General features: G+C 44.9%; 1 protein-coding gene and 1 pseudogene across 5 annotated transcripts in view; one reads left to right on the top strand and one right to left on the bottom strand.

Moving 5' to 3' along the window:
- Rps6kc1 (ribosomal protein S6 kinase C1) overlaps positions 1-7,302 on the bottom strand; it is a 141,525-nt gene extending 134,223 nt beyond the window's left edge. For all 4 annotated transcript variants that reach the window (XM_087906031.1, XM_087906034.1, XM_087906033.1 and 1 more), the window contains exon 1: positions 7,086-7,302. In XM_087906031.1, the coding sequence (XP_087762157.1) occupies positions 7,086-7,190 (105 nt within the window). In that variant the 5' untranslated portion in view covers positions 7,191-7,302. The remainder of the gene's footprint in view (positions 1-7,085) is intronic.
- Positions 7,303-7,386: 84 nt separating this feature from the next.
- Positions 7,387-16,752, top strand: LOC146894797 (ubiquitin-ribosomal protein eL40 fusion protein pseudogene; annotated as a pseudogene). Its single transcript, XR_015001214.2, has 5 exons — positions 7,387-7,551; positions 8,383-8,432; positions 8,794-8,884; positions 14,191-14,326; positions 15,147-16,752. The product of XR_015001214.2 is annotated as a ubiquitin-ribosomal protein eL40 fusion protein pseudogene (transcript).
- The last annotated feature ends 1,994 nt before the right edge of the window (positions 16,753-18,746 follow it).

Genomic DNA, 18,746 nt, shown 5'->3' with positions numbered 1-18,746 from the left:
ACGTAGGCTCAGCTTGAAATTCCAGATTATGTGGAAGATTGAAAACCTCTCTGGGCAGCATTGGCACACGCCTTTAATATCAGTACTCAGAAGGAAGAGGCAGGCAGATCTCCGTGAGTTTGAGGCCAGCCTGGTCTACAGAGAGTATTTTAGGACAACCAAGGCTACACAATAAAACCCTGTCTTGAAAAACCAAAATGAGAAAGAGAGAGGAAGAGAGACTAGAAGCTTCACAGCACTGCTCAAACTGAAGAGCTGAACAAGCGGGGATGCTCTCACGGGGATGCTCACACGGGGAAGTTCACACGGGGATGCTCACACACGGGGATGCTCATACACGGGGATGCTCACACGGGGATGCTCACATGGGGATGCTCACACGGGGAAGTTTGCTGCGGGAATAGCTTTCGCTGCCTCAGCCAATAGTCGCTGAAGCATGAGCCCATATCCGTCAGCCAATAGCCGCTAAAATACCAGCCCATTGGGGCGTGGTATATTTCTCTTTTAAAAAGAGACACAGATCCCGGATCAGGCCCTCTTGGTTCCGGTGCTTGGTCCCGGCTCCTGGTCCCGGCTCCTGGTCCCGGCTCCTGCTCCCGGCCCCTGCTCCAGCGACTAGGCTCCCTTCCTGACGGTTTATGGTGTATGTAAGTTTTATCCCCCAAAATAAATAACCCCTTAAAACATAACTGGTGTGGGATTGATTCGCCGATACTTGGCGCCCAGCGTTTGGTTTAAGAACCGCCCCACCCCCCCACCCCCAGCTCTGCGCAGGAATCTTTAAAAAAAAAAAAAAGAGGGATAATTGGATTATGGGATAATAGCTTTGTACTTGTGAGTTACTGTTTTTAGACAAATATATTGGTATTGATTCTTATATATTGATACAAAGTTAAATTATGTTGACTATTTTATGCATGCATGCTTCTACCTCTGTTTAAAACATTTTTATGTATTGACATATATATATTGTATTGATATATGTATATTTTACCATATTGCATTGTACACTCCTACCTCTGATTAAGATACTTATATATTGTTTATGTATTGATATATATATTTACCATATTACAATGTATACTTACACCTTGTTTATATTTGGAGGTCATATTGTCCCCATTTATTGCGCAGTTGTTTACTATCTCAGTCTTTAAGTTAGATATTGAAAATTATATAGATCAATAGTCATCTAAGTTTGTCATTTATAATTAGACTAATCAGGTTCTTTAGATACATAGAGATTATATTCAGTATAGATAGATAATCTTCAACCTCTTCAAAGAGCTGTAGAAAATGGCCTTTAATCTAATTCAAAGTTCTGTGGTAGGGAGACACAATCGCTCCTGGCAACACCGATCTATTCCCGAGAGAATGTTGAGCACCAAAGACACTCCACCTGGAGCCTTTCTTCTTGGAAGAACTGGCCTTTGGGTAAAGAAATGCCCATACCTCAACTACTGACAGAGTTACAGAGTATCCGTAAATGGATAAAACAGGACTGTCATAACCTGCCAAGACAGGGTAAGATAGTTTTGAAAAGTTCCTTGCCTTTAAAAATGGTATGTCAGTTATGTTAGGCCTTAGCCAAAGTTGGTTGCTTCAACGCTGCAAACGTGACTTTGGGTGTTTGCCCAGGTAGCCAGTTGTCTCTGTGATTTGTTACATGTTCTGGAAGTTTGATTGCACTTCCTAATTACTCAGGTAACATTATTTCCCTTCTCAGATCTTTGATGGAATTGAAGATTATATAAATGTAGTTACTTTCCTTTCATGACTTGGCCAAGTTATTTATTATACAAGACTTTAGCTAGTTAGAATAGGATATTTGTACTTATTGTATATAATTATGTAGGTTTGTACTTACTATATATAATTTCGTAGTAGGCTTAGAACTCTCTTACTTAAACAAAAGGGGGAGGTGCTGCGGGAATATCTTCCGCTGCCTCAGCCAATAGTCGCTGAAGCACGAACCCACAGTGCAGCGGGGAGTGCCTTCCGCTCTGTCAGCCAATAGCCGCTAAAATACCAGCCCACTGGGACATGGTATATTTCTATTTTAAAAAGAGACACAGATCCCGGATCAGGCCCTCTTGGTTCCGGCGCTTGGTCCTGGCTCCTGCTCCCGGTCCCTGCTCCAGCGACTAGGCTCCCTTCCTGACGGTTTATGGTGTATGTAAGTTTTACCCCCCAAAATAAATAACCCCTTAAAACATAACTGGTGTGGGATTGATTCGCCGATAGAAGTTCACACGGAGATGCTCACATGGGGATGCTCACACACGGGGATGTTTACACGGGGATGCTCACACGGGGATGCTCACACGGGGATGCTCACACGGGGATGTTCACACAGGGATGCTCACACGGGGATGCTCACACACGGGGATGTTCACACACGGGGATGTTCACACGGGGATGCTCACACGGGGATGCTCACACACGGGGAAGTTCACACGGGGATGCTCACACGGGGATGCTCACACGGGGATGCTCACATGGGGAAGTTCACACAGGGATGCTCACACGGGGATGCTCACACACGGGGATGCTCACACACGGGGATGCTCACACACGGATGCTCACACAGGGATGCTCACATGGGGAAGCTCACACGGGGATGCTCACACACGGGGAAGTTCACATGGGGATGTTCACACGGGGATGCTCACACGGGGATGCTCACATGGGGATGCTCACAGGGGGATGCTCTCACACGGGGATGCTCACACACGGGGATGCACACACGGGGAAGCTCACACGGGGATGCTCACACACGGGGATGCTCACACACGGGGATGTTCACACGGGGATGTTCCAGAAGACTCGTTATTTTTACCTCATCAATTCTTCTAAAATTGATCTCTGTTCTCAACACAATCCTACATCAAAAAAATCTAAGTAGGCATTTTTTAAGAATTTTGGCAAGCTGCTTTTCAATTTCATATAAAACTGCAAGCAATCTATATAACCAAAACACAAATTTTGAAAGAAAGAGAACTTACATGACCTGATTTCAAGATTTAGCACAAAGACATAGTAAAAAATAATAATAAATTTTAAATTTATGTGATAGCAAGAGAAAAAATGCCAACAGCGCACACAAGATCACAGGAGCTGCATCCCAAACAGCCCCAAACTGAAGGAACCCAAATGTCCATCAATAGGCAAACAGATAAAAATACTGCAACCACACAGTAGGCACTGCTCGGAACCAGCTAAGCAACCAGACAGTGGGCATTCATCAGAACCAGCTAAACAGTCCTTCAGATTCAAAAAAGCTTCTGACTATGTATGACTGCTCTGGAAACTTCTGTAATTCTTATGTTCTAGTAAAATACTTCTGGTTACTCTGAAAACAAAAACTAAAAAGAAGTAATAGGGGCATCTGTTGTCTTGCCTCTAAATAACTACAAAGTTATCGCAAGCCTGTCAGGTTCTAGAAAATTAAAAATAGAAAAAGAAAGGTACTAAAGAGATTGAATATAAAAAGAAAGAGTTCCTTTGTTGTCCAAAATGGAATGATTCTAATTCTCTCCTGATGATCAAACACTGTTCCTCAAGCTCTGAATCCGGAGCAGCGAACACGCAGGAAGCTCGTCTAACTTTTATCCTGAGGCGTTCTCAGGGGAGCCCTATTACCTGATTAGCTCTCCTGAGGAAAGATGTTTTTCTTCTTACGTTCCAAAAAAGCAATAAACATTTTACTTGATTCATAATGTTAGGCATAATTGTTTTTTAAATGCACCTCCATGTTGATCTTTAATTTAAAAAACAAAATCTGAACACATATAAAACTCGGGCTGTGGGACCACTGAGATGGCTCGGAAAATAAGCCCAGGCTCAACCTCCAGAGCCCACATGGTGACAGGGGACAAGTGAGTCCCCAAGCTACTCTCTGACCTCCACATGCATGTCAGTGGGCCACACTCACACAGACACATGCACAGACACAAATAATGTTAAGGACAAAACAAAAACCTCAGGCTGTGGGCACAGCTAAGTAAGTGGCACAGGCTCTCACTTCTGTGAGACCCCAGGTTTGATCCCCAGCCCTAAAAACAACCACAAAATAAAATCCTGCTAACCCTTGTAACAAACACAATCTGTAACGTAAGCAGTAAATGAGGACACTTACAGAGAGAAGAGAGTCTGTGTCAACAATCTGCAAGTTCAGTGAACATGGCAACAGGCAGCATGTGCAGCACAGACGCGTGAGTATGTCTAAGGCGATGTGCTACATCACCTAATTGATACTGGGATATTTTATGTCTGCCTGAAGGTCAGGAGCAAGCACCAGATTTCATTACAGGTGGCTGCGAGCCACCATGTGGTTGCTGGGAACTGAACTCAGGACCTCTGGAAGAGCAGTCAGTGCTCTTAACACTGAGCCATCTCCCCAGCCCATATACTGGGATACTTTAAATCTGCATTTGACAACCTTCCGTTTTGGAAAGTAATAATACAATTATCACACTCAGGGCTTTCAGTTAAGTGCCACAGTCATACTCCCAGGCCTTCATAGGCTCCATCCCTTTCTTCCATCTCCACCATCCTCTCCTTTCTTGACTCCTCCCACCCTGCCCACCAGGGTCACAGCACTCTGTCTTCTATGCACCACAGCTCTTTCCTGGGGGCTGCGGCACTACACACCTTCCTATACGACTGTATCTAGTTAAGCATAACAAACTCCACTCTACCCTAAGTAGAAAAGGGGAACTCGAGCACTCCCTTGCATACCTTCTAGAGCCAAGTGCCTGGAACTGCACACCCACTAAACATGGTGCCCAGGATAGAGGAAAGCAATCTGAGCTGGAAGGCAGTCTCGGTGGTAAGAGCACTCACTGCTTCTGCAGAGGACCCAGCTGCACGTCCCAGCACCTACATGGTGGCTCCCTGCGATCTGTATCTCCAGTTCCAGGAGATTCGATTACTTCCTACCAACTCTCTGTCTGCACTCAGCACACATGTAGCAACATATCTACATGCAGGCAAGACATTCATATGCATAAAATAAAAATACACAAAACATAAAAAGAAAAAAGAAGAGGGCAAACAGTCTGGGGCTAACGCAATGACCAGTGCTTTTGTTGAAATGAAACCACTTCCAGCGCGAAGTGTCTTGCTCTCTGTCTAGTAAGAGGCAAAGGCTTATAGGCCAACGGATGCAACACTGGTGTTAACAGTGAGGAGGTTCAACGTGCTTGTGTGACAGGCACCTCTTGTCTGTTGAATAGTTCTGATTCTATAAGCTTTGTATCAGGAAATCAAGGGTATCCGTGACTGAAAAGGCCTCAAGAATGACACAGGAAGAAGCCCCTCATGTTTTTATATTTCTCAGAAAAACTACAGCTCACACCCACCCATACAACAATCTGACCTACAAAAAGGGAAGGCAAACTTCTTCCCATTCTTCATGAACTTGGTCTTCTTGCTATCTTGACAGACTTGCTCAAGCCAGCATCTTACATCTGTCTGACTCTGCACCATTTCCAAATGCCACCAGCCACTTGCAAGTCCCAAGCCCGGCTTAGCTTAGTCTAGTCTCGCATTTCTCGGGAACCTCTTCCTGCGTGCTTTCTAAATTAATGCTGCAATCTTATTACTCCTGCACCCACACCTGACTTCCTCAGAGCTAATTCCTGACACTGTCTCATCTTGGAGTTAGGCAGAACTGGTTCCACAGACCAAAGCTCCTACTGCTTTGCTACAGAAACTTCAGCAAACTTCTAAACTTCCTTGAATCTGTTTCCTCATCATGAAGTTAAAAATTATGCTGGGGGATGGGCACAAAATGCCCAGTATACATACAAGCACTGCACACATAAGTGCCTATTTCATGTCATTAGTACTCTCACTGTCTGCTAAGGGAAATGAGCAGCTTTCAAAATTCAAGCTGAGCAACAAAACTTAAGAAAAACAGTACTAAATTTGGAACAGTGAACGGATGTAAACAACCTCGAAAAAAAATTTAACAGTTATTTATTTATTTGGTTTTTTTCGAGACAGGGTTTCTCTGTGGCTTTGGAGCCTGTCCCGGAACTAGCTCTTGTAGACCAGGCTGGTCTCGAACTCACAAAGATCCGCCTGCCTCTGCCTCCCAAGTGCTGGGATTAAAGGCGTGCGCCGCCACCACCCAGCTTTAACAGTTATTTATTTGCAGGGGGTAGGCAGGGAACACCTTTGGCTGTCAGAGGACAGTCAGCAGGGGTCAGTTCTCGCCTTCCACTGTGTAGATCCCAGGAATTGAACACAGGTCTTCGGGCTTGACAGCAAGCACCTCTATCTACCGAGTCACCTCGTCAGCCCAGTCTGTCCTCCAGTCACAGGTAAGATCACTTAAGTACACATGCATCTCCTTCAGAAAAGGCTCAGAAAAGCTCAGAAACAAAGGTGAGGTCCGAGACAGGTAAACTAACAGTGAATCCTTTGCCAGCAGCCTACCTGCCTCCCAGCGAACCCGCCACTGAATGAGAACTGAAAAGCAGGCAGCACTTCGGTTACATAAGCCAGACAAAACACCCACTAGCGTTTTTAAGTGTGTGTTTTCCCTCCGGAAGAAGCCAACCCGCCCCTGCAAATTTCATTATAAGAGAAAGTCCACGTGGGGCAGAGACTAGGTCATCCATTTAAAGCATTCTCCAGTATTCCACCCCAGAACAGAAAGCAGAGCCTGCCATCCCATATCTACCCACCACCCCCTACCTCTCCACCCGCCCCCCATCACCACCACCCCGTCTACCTGGAGTCCATTCTCCTGCCTTGGGTCCCCATCATCTCCATCCTGGAGTCCTGACTCCTGCCGAGAGCTCTCAGCATCTCAATCCTGGAATCTCCATCTTCGAGTCCATTCTCCTGCCTGGGGTCACCATCATCTCCATCCTTGAGTCTCTTATGCCTGGAGTCTCCTGTCTGGGGTTCCTAGCATCTCCATCCTGGGGTCCCGTTTCTGCCTGCAGTTCCTGTCTACTACCTAGCGTCTCCAGTCTGAGTCTCCATCCCCGTGAGTCCTCACTACCACCAGCCGCACCCGGCAGCAGTCCGGAGCCCGTGCCCCGCCCCGGTGTCCCTATCCAGGCACTCACCCGGGCGGTAACCTTATAGACTGTGTAGCCCCGGGGGTGTCGCTGGGGCTCGGTGACAGTGTAGAAGCGGGCCAGGTCGGCACTGTGACCCCAAGGAGAGGTCATCCTCCCTCCGCCCCTGACTCCGCCAGCTGGGGACCATCGGGACGCCCCAGGCACAGCGGACCCCGACCTGCACACTGCACCGCGACGAGGGGGCGGTGGCTCCTGGGGCCTGTCGCAATGATCTGCTTCCGGTTTCCCATAAGCACTTCCGGATCAGTCTCCCCACCCTTTCTTCCCCCCCCCCCCCCCCCACTCCACCGCCGCCGCGTTCGGGAAAGGAGAGGCGTTGGATTCTTCCCGAGCTGTGTGACCTCGGTTGCCCTGAGAGCGCCGGTCCCAGTCGCTGTGGACACCCGAGACGTCCCTACTAAATCTCCTCGTGCACTAGCTTGGATGTCTTCTAGAATTTGCGAGCTGATAGGTGATTGGAGGCTCCTACCCTGTGCTCAAGCTTCTGTGGAGTCCTGGGTGATGGAAGCAGAAGCTCCCAAGCCAGGCATCTCCTTTCCTCCCCTGCTCAGGTTGCCTTCCGGTACCCACAGCAACATCTCAGCGCTCTGACAGTTACATCCGCTGTTTCTTTAGATGGAGCCTCTTGCCTGCAGCCTGTCTTGCCAGACCAGGCTGCATGCACAGTGAGCCTCAACCACACATAGAGGTTCACCCCTGTAACCCGCACTCCAGGAGGACTCCTGCGTGTTTGAGACGAACATGAGTAAAATAGTGAGTTTCGAGTCAACCTGGGCTAAATGAGGAGACCCTGCCTCAAAACAACAAAATCCACTCAGCCACAGGTTCCAGGGTAGTCTGCTATACGTAGCAAGACTCTCAAAAGTTTGGCTGGTTGGTTGGCTTTTCGAGAAAGGGTTTCTCTGTGTAGCCTTATCTGTCCTGGAGTTCACTCTATAGACCAGGCTGCCCTCGAACTCACAGAGAACCTCCTGTGATTAAAGGTGTGTGCCTCCACCACCCCGCCACACCAAGTGTTTGTAACTGCTCAGTTATCTTCATACCTTCTTAAAACTGCCTGATACTTATTCAATAACCCTGAACTCACCCCCTACTCTTTGCCAGGTGTTATGCTAATTAAGCTTGAGAATTACAAAGGATCATCCCTCTCTACACAGCATGTCGTATGTAAACAAAATACATCGATACATCGTGATAAATATCATGACAGACACATTGCAAGAAATCATACAGACACACAGCTTTGGAATACAGAGTGGTTACCTAAGACTTTCTTGTCTAGGGAAACTGGCTGACGCAAGAAAGACAGATGGCAGCTGGCAAGAAAGATGGGTAACGAGCATCCCTTGCCTCTCCCCCCCACCCCCGCCTTTCACCTTTCTTCGCATCAATTGCATGAATGTTGCACCAACTATCTTTCCCTTCCTCCTGGTCAGTCTGGCTGATACTTCGAATATGCTCCAAATAAGCTTTCTAATAACCCCATCATGCCCAGGACTTTCAGCTTTAGACATTTCTGCCAATCTTACATTTTCATAGCTCTTTTATATGGAGATGACTCCTTTTCAGTCTTTTTTGATGTTGTCTCCTTCTAGGAGCCTTTAATCTTTTATTTGTCGGGATTTTTGCCTCCGGTCTTTTGTCAGCTCTGGCGGACTCACAAATCTGCGTTTTCGTTCACATCTCTCTGTAGGTCTCAGACTCTCCCTACATCCAGTTGGCCCTGAAATAATGACAGATCAAAGCCTGGACTTTTCCTTCACACCTTGTTCCTGTTTCCCCAGGTAGCTTTACCTTCTATGTCTTTACATTGCTCAGCTGTTGGGAATCATCCTCAGGAATTTTCTTCATTGCTGTCTCCAAGTTTGTTTGATTTACCAAATGCTGCTAGTCAAAGTAGAAGAACAGAAAAAGATATGCCAGGATTGGGGAGGTGACTCAGCTGTTAAGACCACTCACTACTCTTATAGAAGACCTAGGTTTGGTTACCAGCATCCACACAGTGGCTTACTGCCATCTGTATGTAACTCCAATTCCAGAGAATCTGAGACTATCTTCTGCCCTCCTTAGACGATGGGACATTCAAGTAGGTAAAACACCTACACACATAGGAATAAATATATTTTTTTAAGAAAAAGAACCAGGCGATGGTGGTGCACACCTTTAATCCCAGCACTTGGGAGGCAGAGGCAGGTGGATCTCTGTGAGTTCAAGACCAGCCTGGTCTACAGAGCAAGTTCTGGCATAGCCAGAGATACACAGGAAAACACTGTCTTGAAAAACAACCAACCAAACAAAAAAGTACACATTGAAAACACCACTGAGGAGTCTTTGTAAGGCTGGTTTTGTTATTTTAGGCAGTACTAGGGCTCAAAGGTCGGCATTTGTGCTTGCTAAGCATATGCTCTTCAGAACTTCACCTGCACCATGAAGCACCGTGAGTTTTCCCAGCTCACACCTAGGCATTAGCATTTTTACTACCTAAGGAAGACATTGTGAGGAGGACACATGACCGCACAAGACATCCTCCTGCCCTGCCTCCCTAGTGCTGAGATTAAAAGCGTGTGCCACCACACCTGGCTTGGGTATGAAGTTTTTAAAAAGTCTCTTCTTGCTCTTTTAGCACCATGGTGGCCAGCAGGACAGGAGCGAGGAAGAAGGCAGTTGAGCCATTTGTCAAGTGAGATTGGTGTGGTGTGGAAGCTCCAGCTGTGGCCAGCATTAAAGACATTAGAAAATATCAGTCACGAGGACTCAGGGGAGCAAGACTGCATGTGATGGCCTCCAGGGTCCTGTGTCTGAAGTGAGCCTACTGAGCCTTGCTGATGTACAGCATGGCAACGTTGCATTTAGAAAATTCAGGCTAATTACTGAGGATTCTCAGGACAAAAACTGACTAACTTCAATGTCACAAATCTTATGTGGGACAAAATATGTGTCCCACGATAAGATGGCTCAATAGGTAAAGGTGTTTGCTACCAGCAGTGCTAGGGAGGCAGGGGCAGGTGGGCCACTGCATAATGGCACTTGCCAGCAAGCCTGGTTTTCTCAGTTCAATCCCAGGGATAGATAGATAGATAGATAGATAGACAGACAGACAGACAGACAGGTTGGAGAGACAGCTCAGTGGTCAAGAACACCTGTTGGTCTTGCAGAGGACCCAGTGGGTTTGTTTCTCAGCACCCACATAGTGACTCATGGCCATCTTTAACTCCAGTTCCAACAAATCTGACATCCTCTTCTGACCTCTGCAGGTACAAGACATACTTGATACACATACATGCAAGCAAAACCTCGAAGGTGAATCTAAAGTTTTAAGTAATTTTAAAATAAAATAACTTCCTAGAGATACTTTAGAAAACCCCACAGAAAAAAATAAAAGCACAAGTTAAAGATAAAAAGTAACTTGGTTTCAATGATAACAAAAGTAACATGGTTTTGGTTTCAACGATAATGAAAAGTAACATGGCTTCAAGGTACAAAGCAAGCACTGTGAGGTGTTCGCACTTCTGTACCTAAAAATGGGTGTTGTAAAAAATAATGGATGTTGTGCTATTACGCAATAATTATTTTGAATTATTGATTAATTCAAATTTCTCCTGTTCTTTAAGGGAAAATCTCCCAGCTACAGAATTATAGATATATATATTTACAGCATTCATATGTAACTACAGGCTATAAAATTTCTTTTGTCTTTTTGTTCTTATAAAAAAGCTGGAGATGCATAATGTAAGGAAGAGTTAAAAGCTAACTACAAAAAAGAATTTAAGGTGTTGCTCAACTCACCCAACTCAATGACACATGTTTTGCACTTCATTTTCCACCTCCAAATCCTGAGAAACATTAGATAGCCTAACATCTCTCAGTAAAAATAGCCCATGTTGTCATGGTGATGTAGTTCTCCCTCTTCCCCCCCCCCAACCCCCCAACTTTACAGTCTGGCCCAGGAGCTTTCCAGCTCTGTTAAAGGTAGGGTCTCACTATATTGCCAGTTTGTCCTCAAATATCTATAAACTCCAGGCCGGCCCAAATTTTCAATCCTCCTACCTCTAGCCTACAAATGTGTGCCACTATGACCTCAAATTCACTAGCTGAAAATGACCTCCTACTGCCACCTCCCAGCTGCTGGAATTGCAGGTTTGTGCAAACACACCCCATTTAAAACTTGACCCTTCAGAGCCTTCCCATTCACTATATGGTTTAGAGTAAGAAGTGTGTGTATTTGGCCCTTGTTCTTGTTTTCTAGTACACAGTATGATTTATGATAAGAAAACTGAGCATGGTTGGTTTTAGTACCTCTCTCTGGTACACAGGTGCTGAAACATGGAATCTCTTACATGCTAAATATCTTTTTTCTGTGATGACAGCATAACTTATGCTTGGGGTGGGAAGCCTAAGTCGCCAGGGAAAACAATGATTACAGGGTTAGCAATTTTAGTCCACCCTCAAACCTCAGATAAGGTCAATGATGAAATCAATCATGTTTAAGTAAGGAAGTCTGCCTTCTCGAGAATATTCTCTGAAGGTGAGGGCCTAGGCAAAGTCTAACCCCTCCTAAGGTCCCAACAATAAACTTCATTTTGATGCTGCCAAAGTCCCCCACTCAGGGAACCAATGACTTCATTGAGAGTACTTACATATGGGGTTTCTGACTACAGCTTGAGATCCCTAAAGCAGCTGCACTGCAAAGCGGTCACCCAGCATGGATGAAAGCTTTCTCATCGCTGGCCACAGAGGTGCTGCTCCCCTCCCTACATTGTCTGCCTTGCTCTGAGGCAGAACTGCTAACTCTTTGGAGGAGTAGCTGGATGCCTTTCAGGGTCTCCTGCCTCTCACCACACCTACCTTCTGGAAGTCAGCAGTCACCAGCCCAGTAGGCACTGCTGAACAAAGATGGTGGGTGTTTGTCTCAGAGAATAGTGATGTACAACAGCTCCATAAACAAAAACAAAACCCAAAGAAGAGGGAAGACTGGTGGAGGAGTTTCTGGAACGCTGCCTACAGGTGCCATTGGAAGGGCACAGGCAGGAGAGCGCGTAGAAGCCAGTATTTCCATACTGAATAAGAAATTAATCTTCTTGGCTGGGCAGTGGTGGTGCATATTTAATCCCAGCACTCAGGAGGCAGAGGCAGGCGGATCTCTGTGAGTTCCAGGCCACCCTGGTCTACAAGAGTTAGTTCCAGGACAGCTAGGGCTGTGACAGAGAAACCCTGTCTCGAAAAAAAAAAACAACAACAAAACAAAACAAAACAAAAAACAAAAAAAAAACAACAACCTCATTCAAGCTGCCAGTGTTGATCTACAGACTGCAGCAGTGTTATTCCTTTGGGTCTGGTCCCTTTAAGAGCTAACCACGCCCACTCCCAGCCACTTCTGACCTTCTCTTGCTGCCATCTTAACTCTTTCTCTTCTGCCCCCCCACCATCTCTCGGTGTGTGCACATGTGTCTTCTCTGTCTCTATGTTTTTATGTCTTTATGCTTCTCTATCTCTGCCTCTCTGTCTCTCTGCCTCTTCTTTAAGTAATAAATGTTTAGCTTTATATATAGCCTTATGTCCATTTACTCCGCCGTCCACCGCACCTACCCTCCTGCTCTCCGACCACATGGCAGGACCAGCCTGCCATCCCGGAGATCTTGCAGGGACCCACAGCCATCCTTGTCGGACTAGCAGCTGCTCTGCGAGCCTGCCAGAGAACACGCCCGCCCATTAAAGAACAAAAAGCAGTACACTGGGCTGTGCTCTCGCAAGGATGGTGAGATGCTCTGGGGTGTATTGGTACCTCCAGTTTCATTTCTGAATTGAAGTTTCTTTTCTCAACGTTGGTCTTCATATCACCTCAAGGCTTAGACTTGTGAAGGAACAAGTCTCATGAGGGCAATAGTCTTGAAATGAGACACTGTACAGAACTGGAAGGCAGAAAGAAAGATTTGTTTATTGTGATACTTTCTTTAGATGGCCAAATTGTTTCTCATAGGGAAATCCTGGGTCACCTGTCATGTTGGCTCCTAAGGAACTGCAGTTGTAAGTAGCTCATCAAGAGTTAAAGTTCATGTAGTCTTGTTGGGAATTTGGAAAAGGAAGGAAGCCACAGGACTGCCTCTTCAGTCTGGGAAGATCTGAATGAATCTGCACATGCAAAAATGACTTGAAATTTATGTATAGACACTTGTCCGAATCTATCTTCAGCTGACTGAATGTTGTTAAGATAGCTCTTCTCCAAAGAAGAGGTGGAATGTTCTGCTTTCATCACACATTTTATAAACATATTCCTTTTTTTGAATTGAAAACAAAAGAAATTAATCTTTGCATAAAAACCTAGAGTGCTGATCATAATAAATATAATTTCCAATGTACAATATTCTTTCTTTTTTTTGAGACAGGGCCTTACTATATAGACCAGACTGGCTTTGAATTCACAGTGATCTGCCTACCTCTGCCTTCCAAAGAATGAGATCAAATACATGCATCATCATGCACGGCCTAGACTGTGTATACATATATATGCATATGAATTATGACTGGAGTGTCTGTGTTAGGAGCTAGGTGTGGAGGCACAAACGGTAATCCTAACATTAGGGAGATTGAGGCAAGATGTAGAAAGCAAGTTCAAGGCCAGCCTAGACTACAGAGTGAGTTCTGAACTGAGGGGCAAACCCTTTGCTCGAGAAACAAAGACAAGAAAGGATGACAAGAAAGAAGAAGGAAGTATATTCTGTAGGAATTAGAAATGAAATCACTTTGTTGAGCAAAGGGAATTTCTATACCCTTCTACCACCTAGTGGGTGAGCTACTAATGTGGAGAGCAAGCTGATAATGCATCAGGAACATGCATTTTTATCCGGTATCTTTAGTAACTGCACCTTTGGGAATGTAGAAAGAAACAGCAAAAATATGGGCAATGTTCCTAAAAGCATTGATAACAATAGCAAAACAGAAGCCAAGGACAGTACAAATACATAAGAACAAAGCAAAGGGTTAATAGGTTATTGTGTTTGGGACGTTTTGTGCTGAAAAAGAAGCCAGCAAAGGCAACACTAAAACTTGCATTATTATTTATTTTACTTTATTTAATTTTTGGTTTTTCCAGACAGGTTTTCTATGTGTATCTTTGGAGCCTGTTCTAGAACTTGCTCTATAGACCAGGCTGACCTCAGACTCACGGAGCTCTGCCTGCCTCTGCCTCCCGAGTGCTAGTATTAAAGGCATGCATCACCACCATCCAGGTAAATTTTTTTTATTATCTTTAATTATATGTATGTGTGGCTATGTGTGGTTATTCACAACATGTATGCAGCGAGTACCTTTGGAAACCATAGGCATTGGATCCCCTGGAGCTAGAATTACAGACAGTTGTGAGCTGTCTGATATAAATGCTGGGAACTGAACTTGGGTTCTCTGTAAGAACAAAGAGAAAGCTTGTAAACAGAGACTGCTCATTGGTTTCCTGGCCGCCCAGACGCCCCACAACAGATAATCACAACACTGTTTGGCCAATAGCTTATGCATATTTCTAACTAACTCTTACATCTTAAATTAACCAATTTCTATTAATCTGTGCATCATCACGAGGTTATGACCTAACAGTGATTCTGACTGGCTGCTGGCATTTTTCTCCTTCAGCAGCTACATGACGTCTCTTTGACTCGGCCTACTTTCTCTCTATATCTCTGTTCGGATTTCCCGCCTGGCTTCACTTTACTATGCTATTGGTCGAAACAGCTTCCTTAATAACCAATGGTAATAAAACATATTCATAGCGTACAGAGGGGAATCTCACATCCCATGCTTAACTGTGGAACCATATCTCCAGTCCCTTATTTTATTCTATGTTGTCTTTTGAAGTGCTGGGGGTCAAGCCCAGGACCTTGAATGTACTAGCCAAGTACCCTACCACTGAACTACATCCCTAGCTCTAGTGTGGACAAATCTTAAAATTTAGTGTTGAGAGTGCAAAGGAAGTTGTAGGAAGATACAGGATGTCACATCATTTATATGACTTTAAAATGTATAAAGTCGCTCTTTCTTTTCAACGCAGCGACCGAGCGGATTGACACCAACATGCAGATCTTTGTGAAGACCCTGACGGGCAAGACCATCACTCTTGAGGTAGAGCCCAGTGACACCATCGAGAATGTCAAGGCCAAGATCCAAGACAAGAAAGGCAACCCACCTGACCAGCAGAGGCTGATTATTTGCTGCAAGCAGCTGGAGGATGCTGGACCCTGTCCAACTACAACATCCAGAAAGAGTCCACTTTGCACCTGGTGCTTCGTCTGCGTGGTGGCATCATCGAGCCGTCCCTTCGTCAGCTTGCCCAGAAGTACAACTGTGACAAGATGATCTACCGCAAGTGCTATGCACGCCTGCACCCCCGCCCCTGCAGTCAACTGCCGCAAGAAGTGTGGCCACACCAACAACCTGTACCCCAAGAAGAAGGTCAAATAAAGCTGGGGCCATAACTGGCCCATGACCCTGGGACCAAATAAAGTCCCCTTCCATCGACCAGAAAAGAAAATGTATAAAGTCATTATATATTGTTTTAAATACTTGCACCTGTAGAATATCCATTGATACACACGGCTGAGAAAAGCACCAGGGCAGTGATCGAAACTGCAGAACTAGCTGGTCCCTGGGGAAGCCAAGTGCTTCAGCAATATCTGTAACAATTTTTCTTGAGAGTAGGGCTAATTAATTGAGTGAATAGATCTTGACACAAGCGCAGTTAGAATCCACTTGATTCTGTCAAGATGGAGCCACATTATCCGAGAAGATGATTTGAGCTGGTCTGCAAACCACAAATGTTTTGCCCCGGCTGTGGCCCTGCCCTCTACAACTAAGGAAGATTTCATACACTTGGAGCAAAGTAGATTGGTTCTTCCCAATGTCCATGGAATTTCCTGTCACACCTGACTTGGCCTGGCCCCTCTCCTGCTCAGAAACTTGAAAGCTACTTTTCAGGTGATTCTAATTTCTCTGCTATGGCTCAGAATTCAGACTTTGAATACTACTTTCTTTTCTGCTATATTTTGATGGCTATTTCTTGAATTATTTGTTTGTTTGTTGTTTTAAATAGGATCTCGTGTATCTCAGGCTGGCCTTGAACTAACTCCCTATGTAGTTTTGAGCACCTGATCCTCCTGTGTCCATCTCATGAAAGCTTGGATTACAGGCATGCACTACCACACCCAGTTCATGTGGCAATGGGGATCAAATTCAGAACCCTGTGTGTGAGTCAGTCGACTCAGCTGCATCCCTGCCCCCTTCTTCTCTATTTCTAGTCATAGAGTTCTCCGAGTGATTCTCTGGACCGCTGTCATACTCTGAGAGGTTCTCCACTACTGATGTGGTCCTCGGGAGAGGGTGGTTCTCTGGACCGCTGTCATACTCTGAGAGGTTTTCCACTACTGATGCGGTCCTCAGTGAATTCATTCCTGTTCCACTTTCTGCTCCAGATCATCCTGACAACTCCAGAGCAACAGACACTGATGTTAGCCGCTTGGGTTTTCAGGTTTCAGAGAGTATCCAGGCTCCGAAATACGTCATTTCCTTCCAGGCAAAAGACTAGATGAACTGGATTTCATTCATGTTCATTCCTGTGCCATCACAACCAAGTTCAGTAAAGTCAAGTTTCTGAACGTGTTTAAAAAAGCGTTTGAGACTGTGTTATGTGCATATAATATCTTCACCAAATCCATCCCCTCCCCTCCAATTCCTTCACTATTCCCTTCTGATTTCTTGTGCCTTTTTCTTTTAAACCCTCCAAGTCCACTTAGTGCTGCATGCATGAGAGTAGGGCCGTGTACTGCAGTATGACGGATGCATCCCTGAAGAAAACTCACTTTTCCCTCCTCCCACAGCCATCTGTGGCCAGTGGCTCCCTAGCTAGGAGTGAGACTTCATGGCATCTTTTCCCAATCCCTGCTAGAATTTTGTCTGCCCAGATTCTGCACAACACTTGTGCATGCTGTCACAACCACTGCTGAGTACAGACTATACACAGTACAACTGCCCTGTGGATCTGGAAAACAGTTTCCCTGTAGCCATCACCACCTCTGCCTCTCACAACCTTTCTGCTCCCTCCTGCCAGCCTGGTCTATAGAGTGAGTTTCAAGACAGCCAGGGCTACATAGAGAAACCCTGTCTCTAAAACACAAAAGAATGCATCTTAATGTCATTTGTGTACTTCAAAGTGGTACATTTTTTCTTTGTTTTAAAATTTATTTAACTTTTATTTTATGTGCATTGGTGTGAAGGTGTCAGGTCTCCTGGAACAGTCAGCTGCGAGTCGCCACATGGGTACTGGGAATTGAGCCGGGTCCTTTCGAAGAGTAGCCAGGGCTCTCAACCACTGAGTAATCTCTCTAGCTCCAGGTACATTTTTCTTTACACAACAAGCCAGAGGAGCTGGGGTGTACTGGAGGAGAGACTCCGGTGAATGGTAGATGTCCCATAATTCTGGTCCAGTTAATAATCTATTCAATGATATTTTGTCTCGCATGTGTTGCTATAGTCAGCAGAGTACTAGGTTTAATAAATTTGAAAATAATGAGTCATAACCCTTGCTCACAAGCTACTTACAATGTCATTATGGAACAAGGCATATGCGAAACTACTGGTCAAATCTAATAAACTGGATTTCATTTTACAAAATGAATTTCAAACTACAAAATTGTGATTACCTTAGAAAATGGGGTAATATAAAACAGAAGCAATCAGCCCTCATTTGCGGATTCTGCATTTGTGAACTGCCTAGTCCCTAAAACCTACCTATAATGCCCAAGCCGATCCTTACAGTGTTTTTACAGTAACCAATTTTACTTGCCTAGTGTGCTTTGTTCCTAGCTGAGGCTGAGCAAGGCACACTCTGCCCTCTTGAGTTTCCAGGTTGTAAGAAAACAACGTTTTTACAGCCTACCTAGGCCACACTTTACTGGTTTTGCTGGTTTTTAAAAACGGTCCCCAAGCATACTGCTGTAAGATTCTGAAGGGACAAAGGAAATGATGTAATATATAGAGGAAATATGTATACTAAATAACCTTCGTTTAGACATGGATTGGAATGCGATTGGACCTGAGTTTAAAGTTAGTAAAGTAACAAGAAACATGCATAAAACAAGATTTCATATTGGCTGATGAAAACGTGATTAGAAGCCAAGTGTGGCAGTACATGCCTGTAATCCCAGCACTGACATCGATGTGAGGTGAGTTTGAGGCCAGCATTGATCACTTAGCACGATTTTTTTTTTCAGAATGTATGCGTGTGCGCGAACGCATGTGTGAAATCAGACACTTAACTTTCCTCATAATTCACTAATTCAGCATTCCTGGCATGTTTATACAATTTAACTACTTCAGAGAATCAGCTACACATTGAAAGTAAAGTATTTCTCAAAATTAACACAAGGGGGAAAAAAAAAGAAAGAAAAACCCAAAACATCCCAGGAAACTACTACGCAGCTCTAATAAAACAACCTCCGTAAGCAGCGACCCTAGCTCCCGGTGCCCTCTACCTTTGGCCTCGCTCTCTTTTCTGTGTCTTCCTATATTTTCCAAGAATCTCCGACTCCTACACTAGATCTCACAGACACGGATCATCAACACACTAATAATGAACGTACAAGTGGGTTCTCCTATATCCTAAAT

The sequence above is a fragment of the Myodes glareolus genome, chromosome 5, assembly GCF_982192425.1.
Source record: "Myodes glareolus chromosome 5, mMyoGla1.1, whole genome shotgun sequence".
NCBI classification, from domain to species: domain Eukaryota; kingdom Metazoa; phylum Chordata; class Mammalia; order Rodentia; family Cricetidae; genus Myodes; species Myodes glareolus.
Note: the sequence above shows the minus strand (reverse complement) of the source record. Positions and strands in the feature narration are given on the sequence as shown.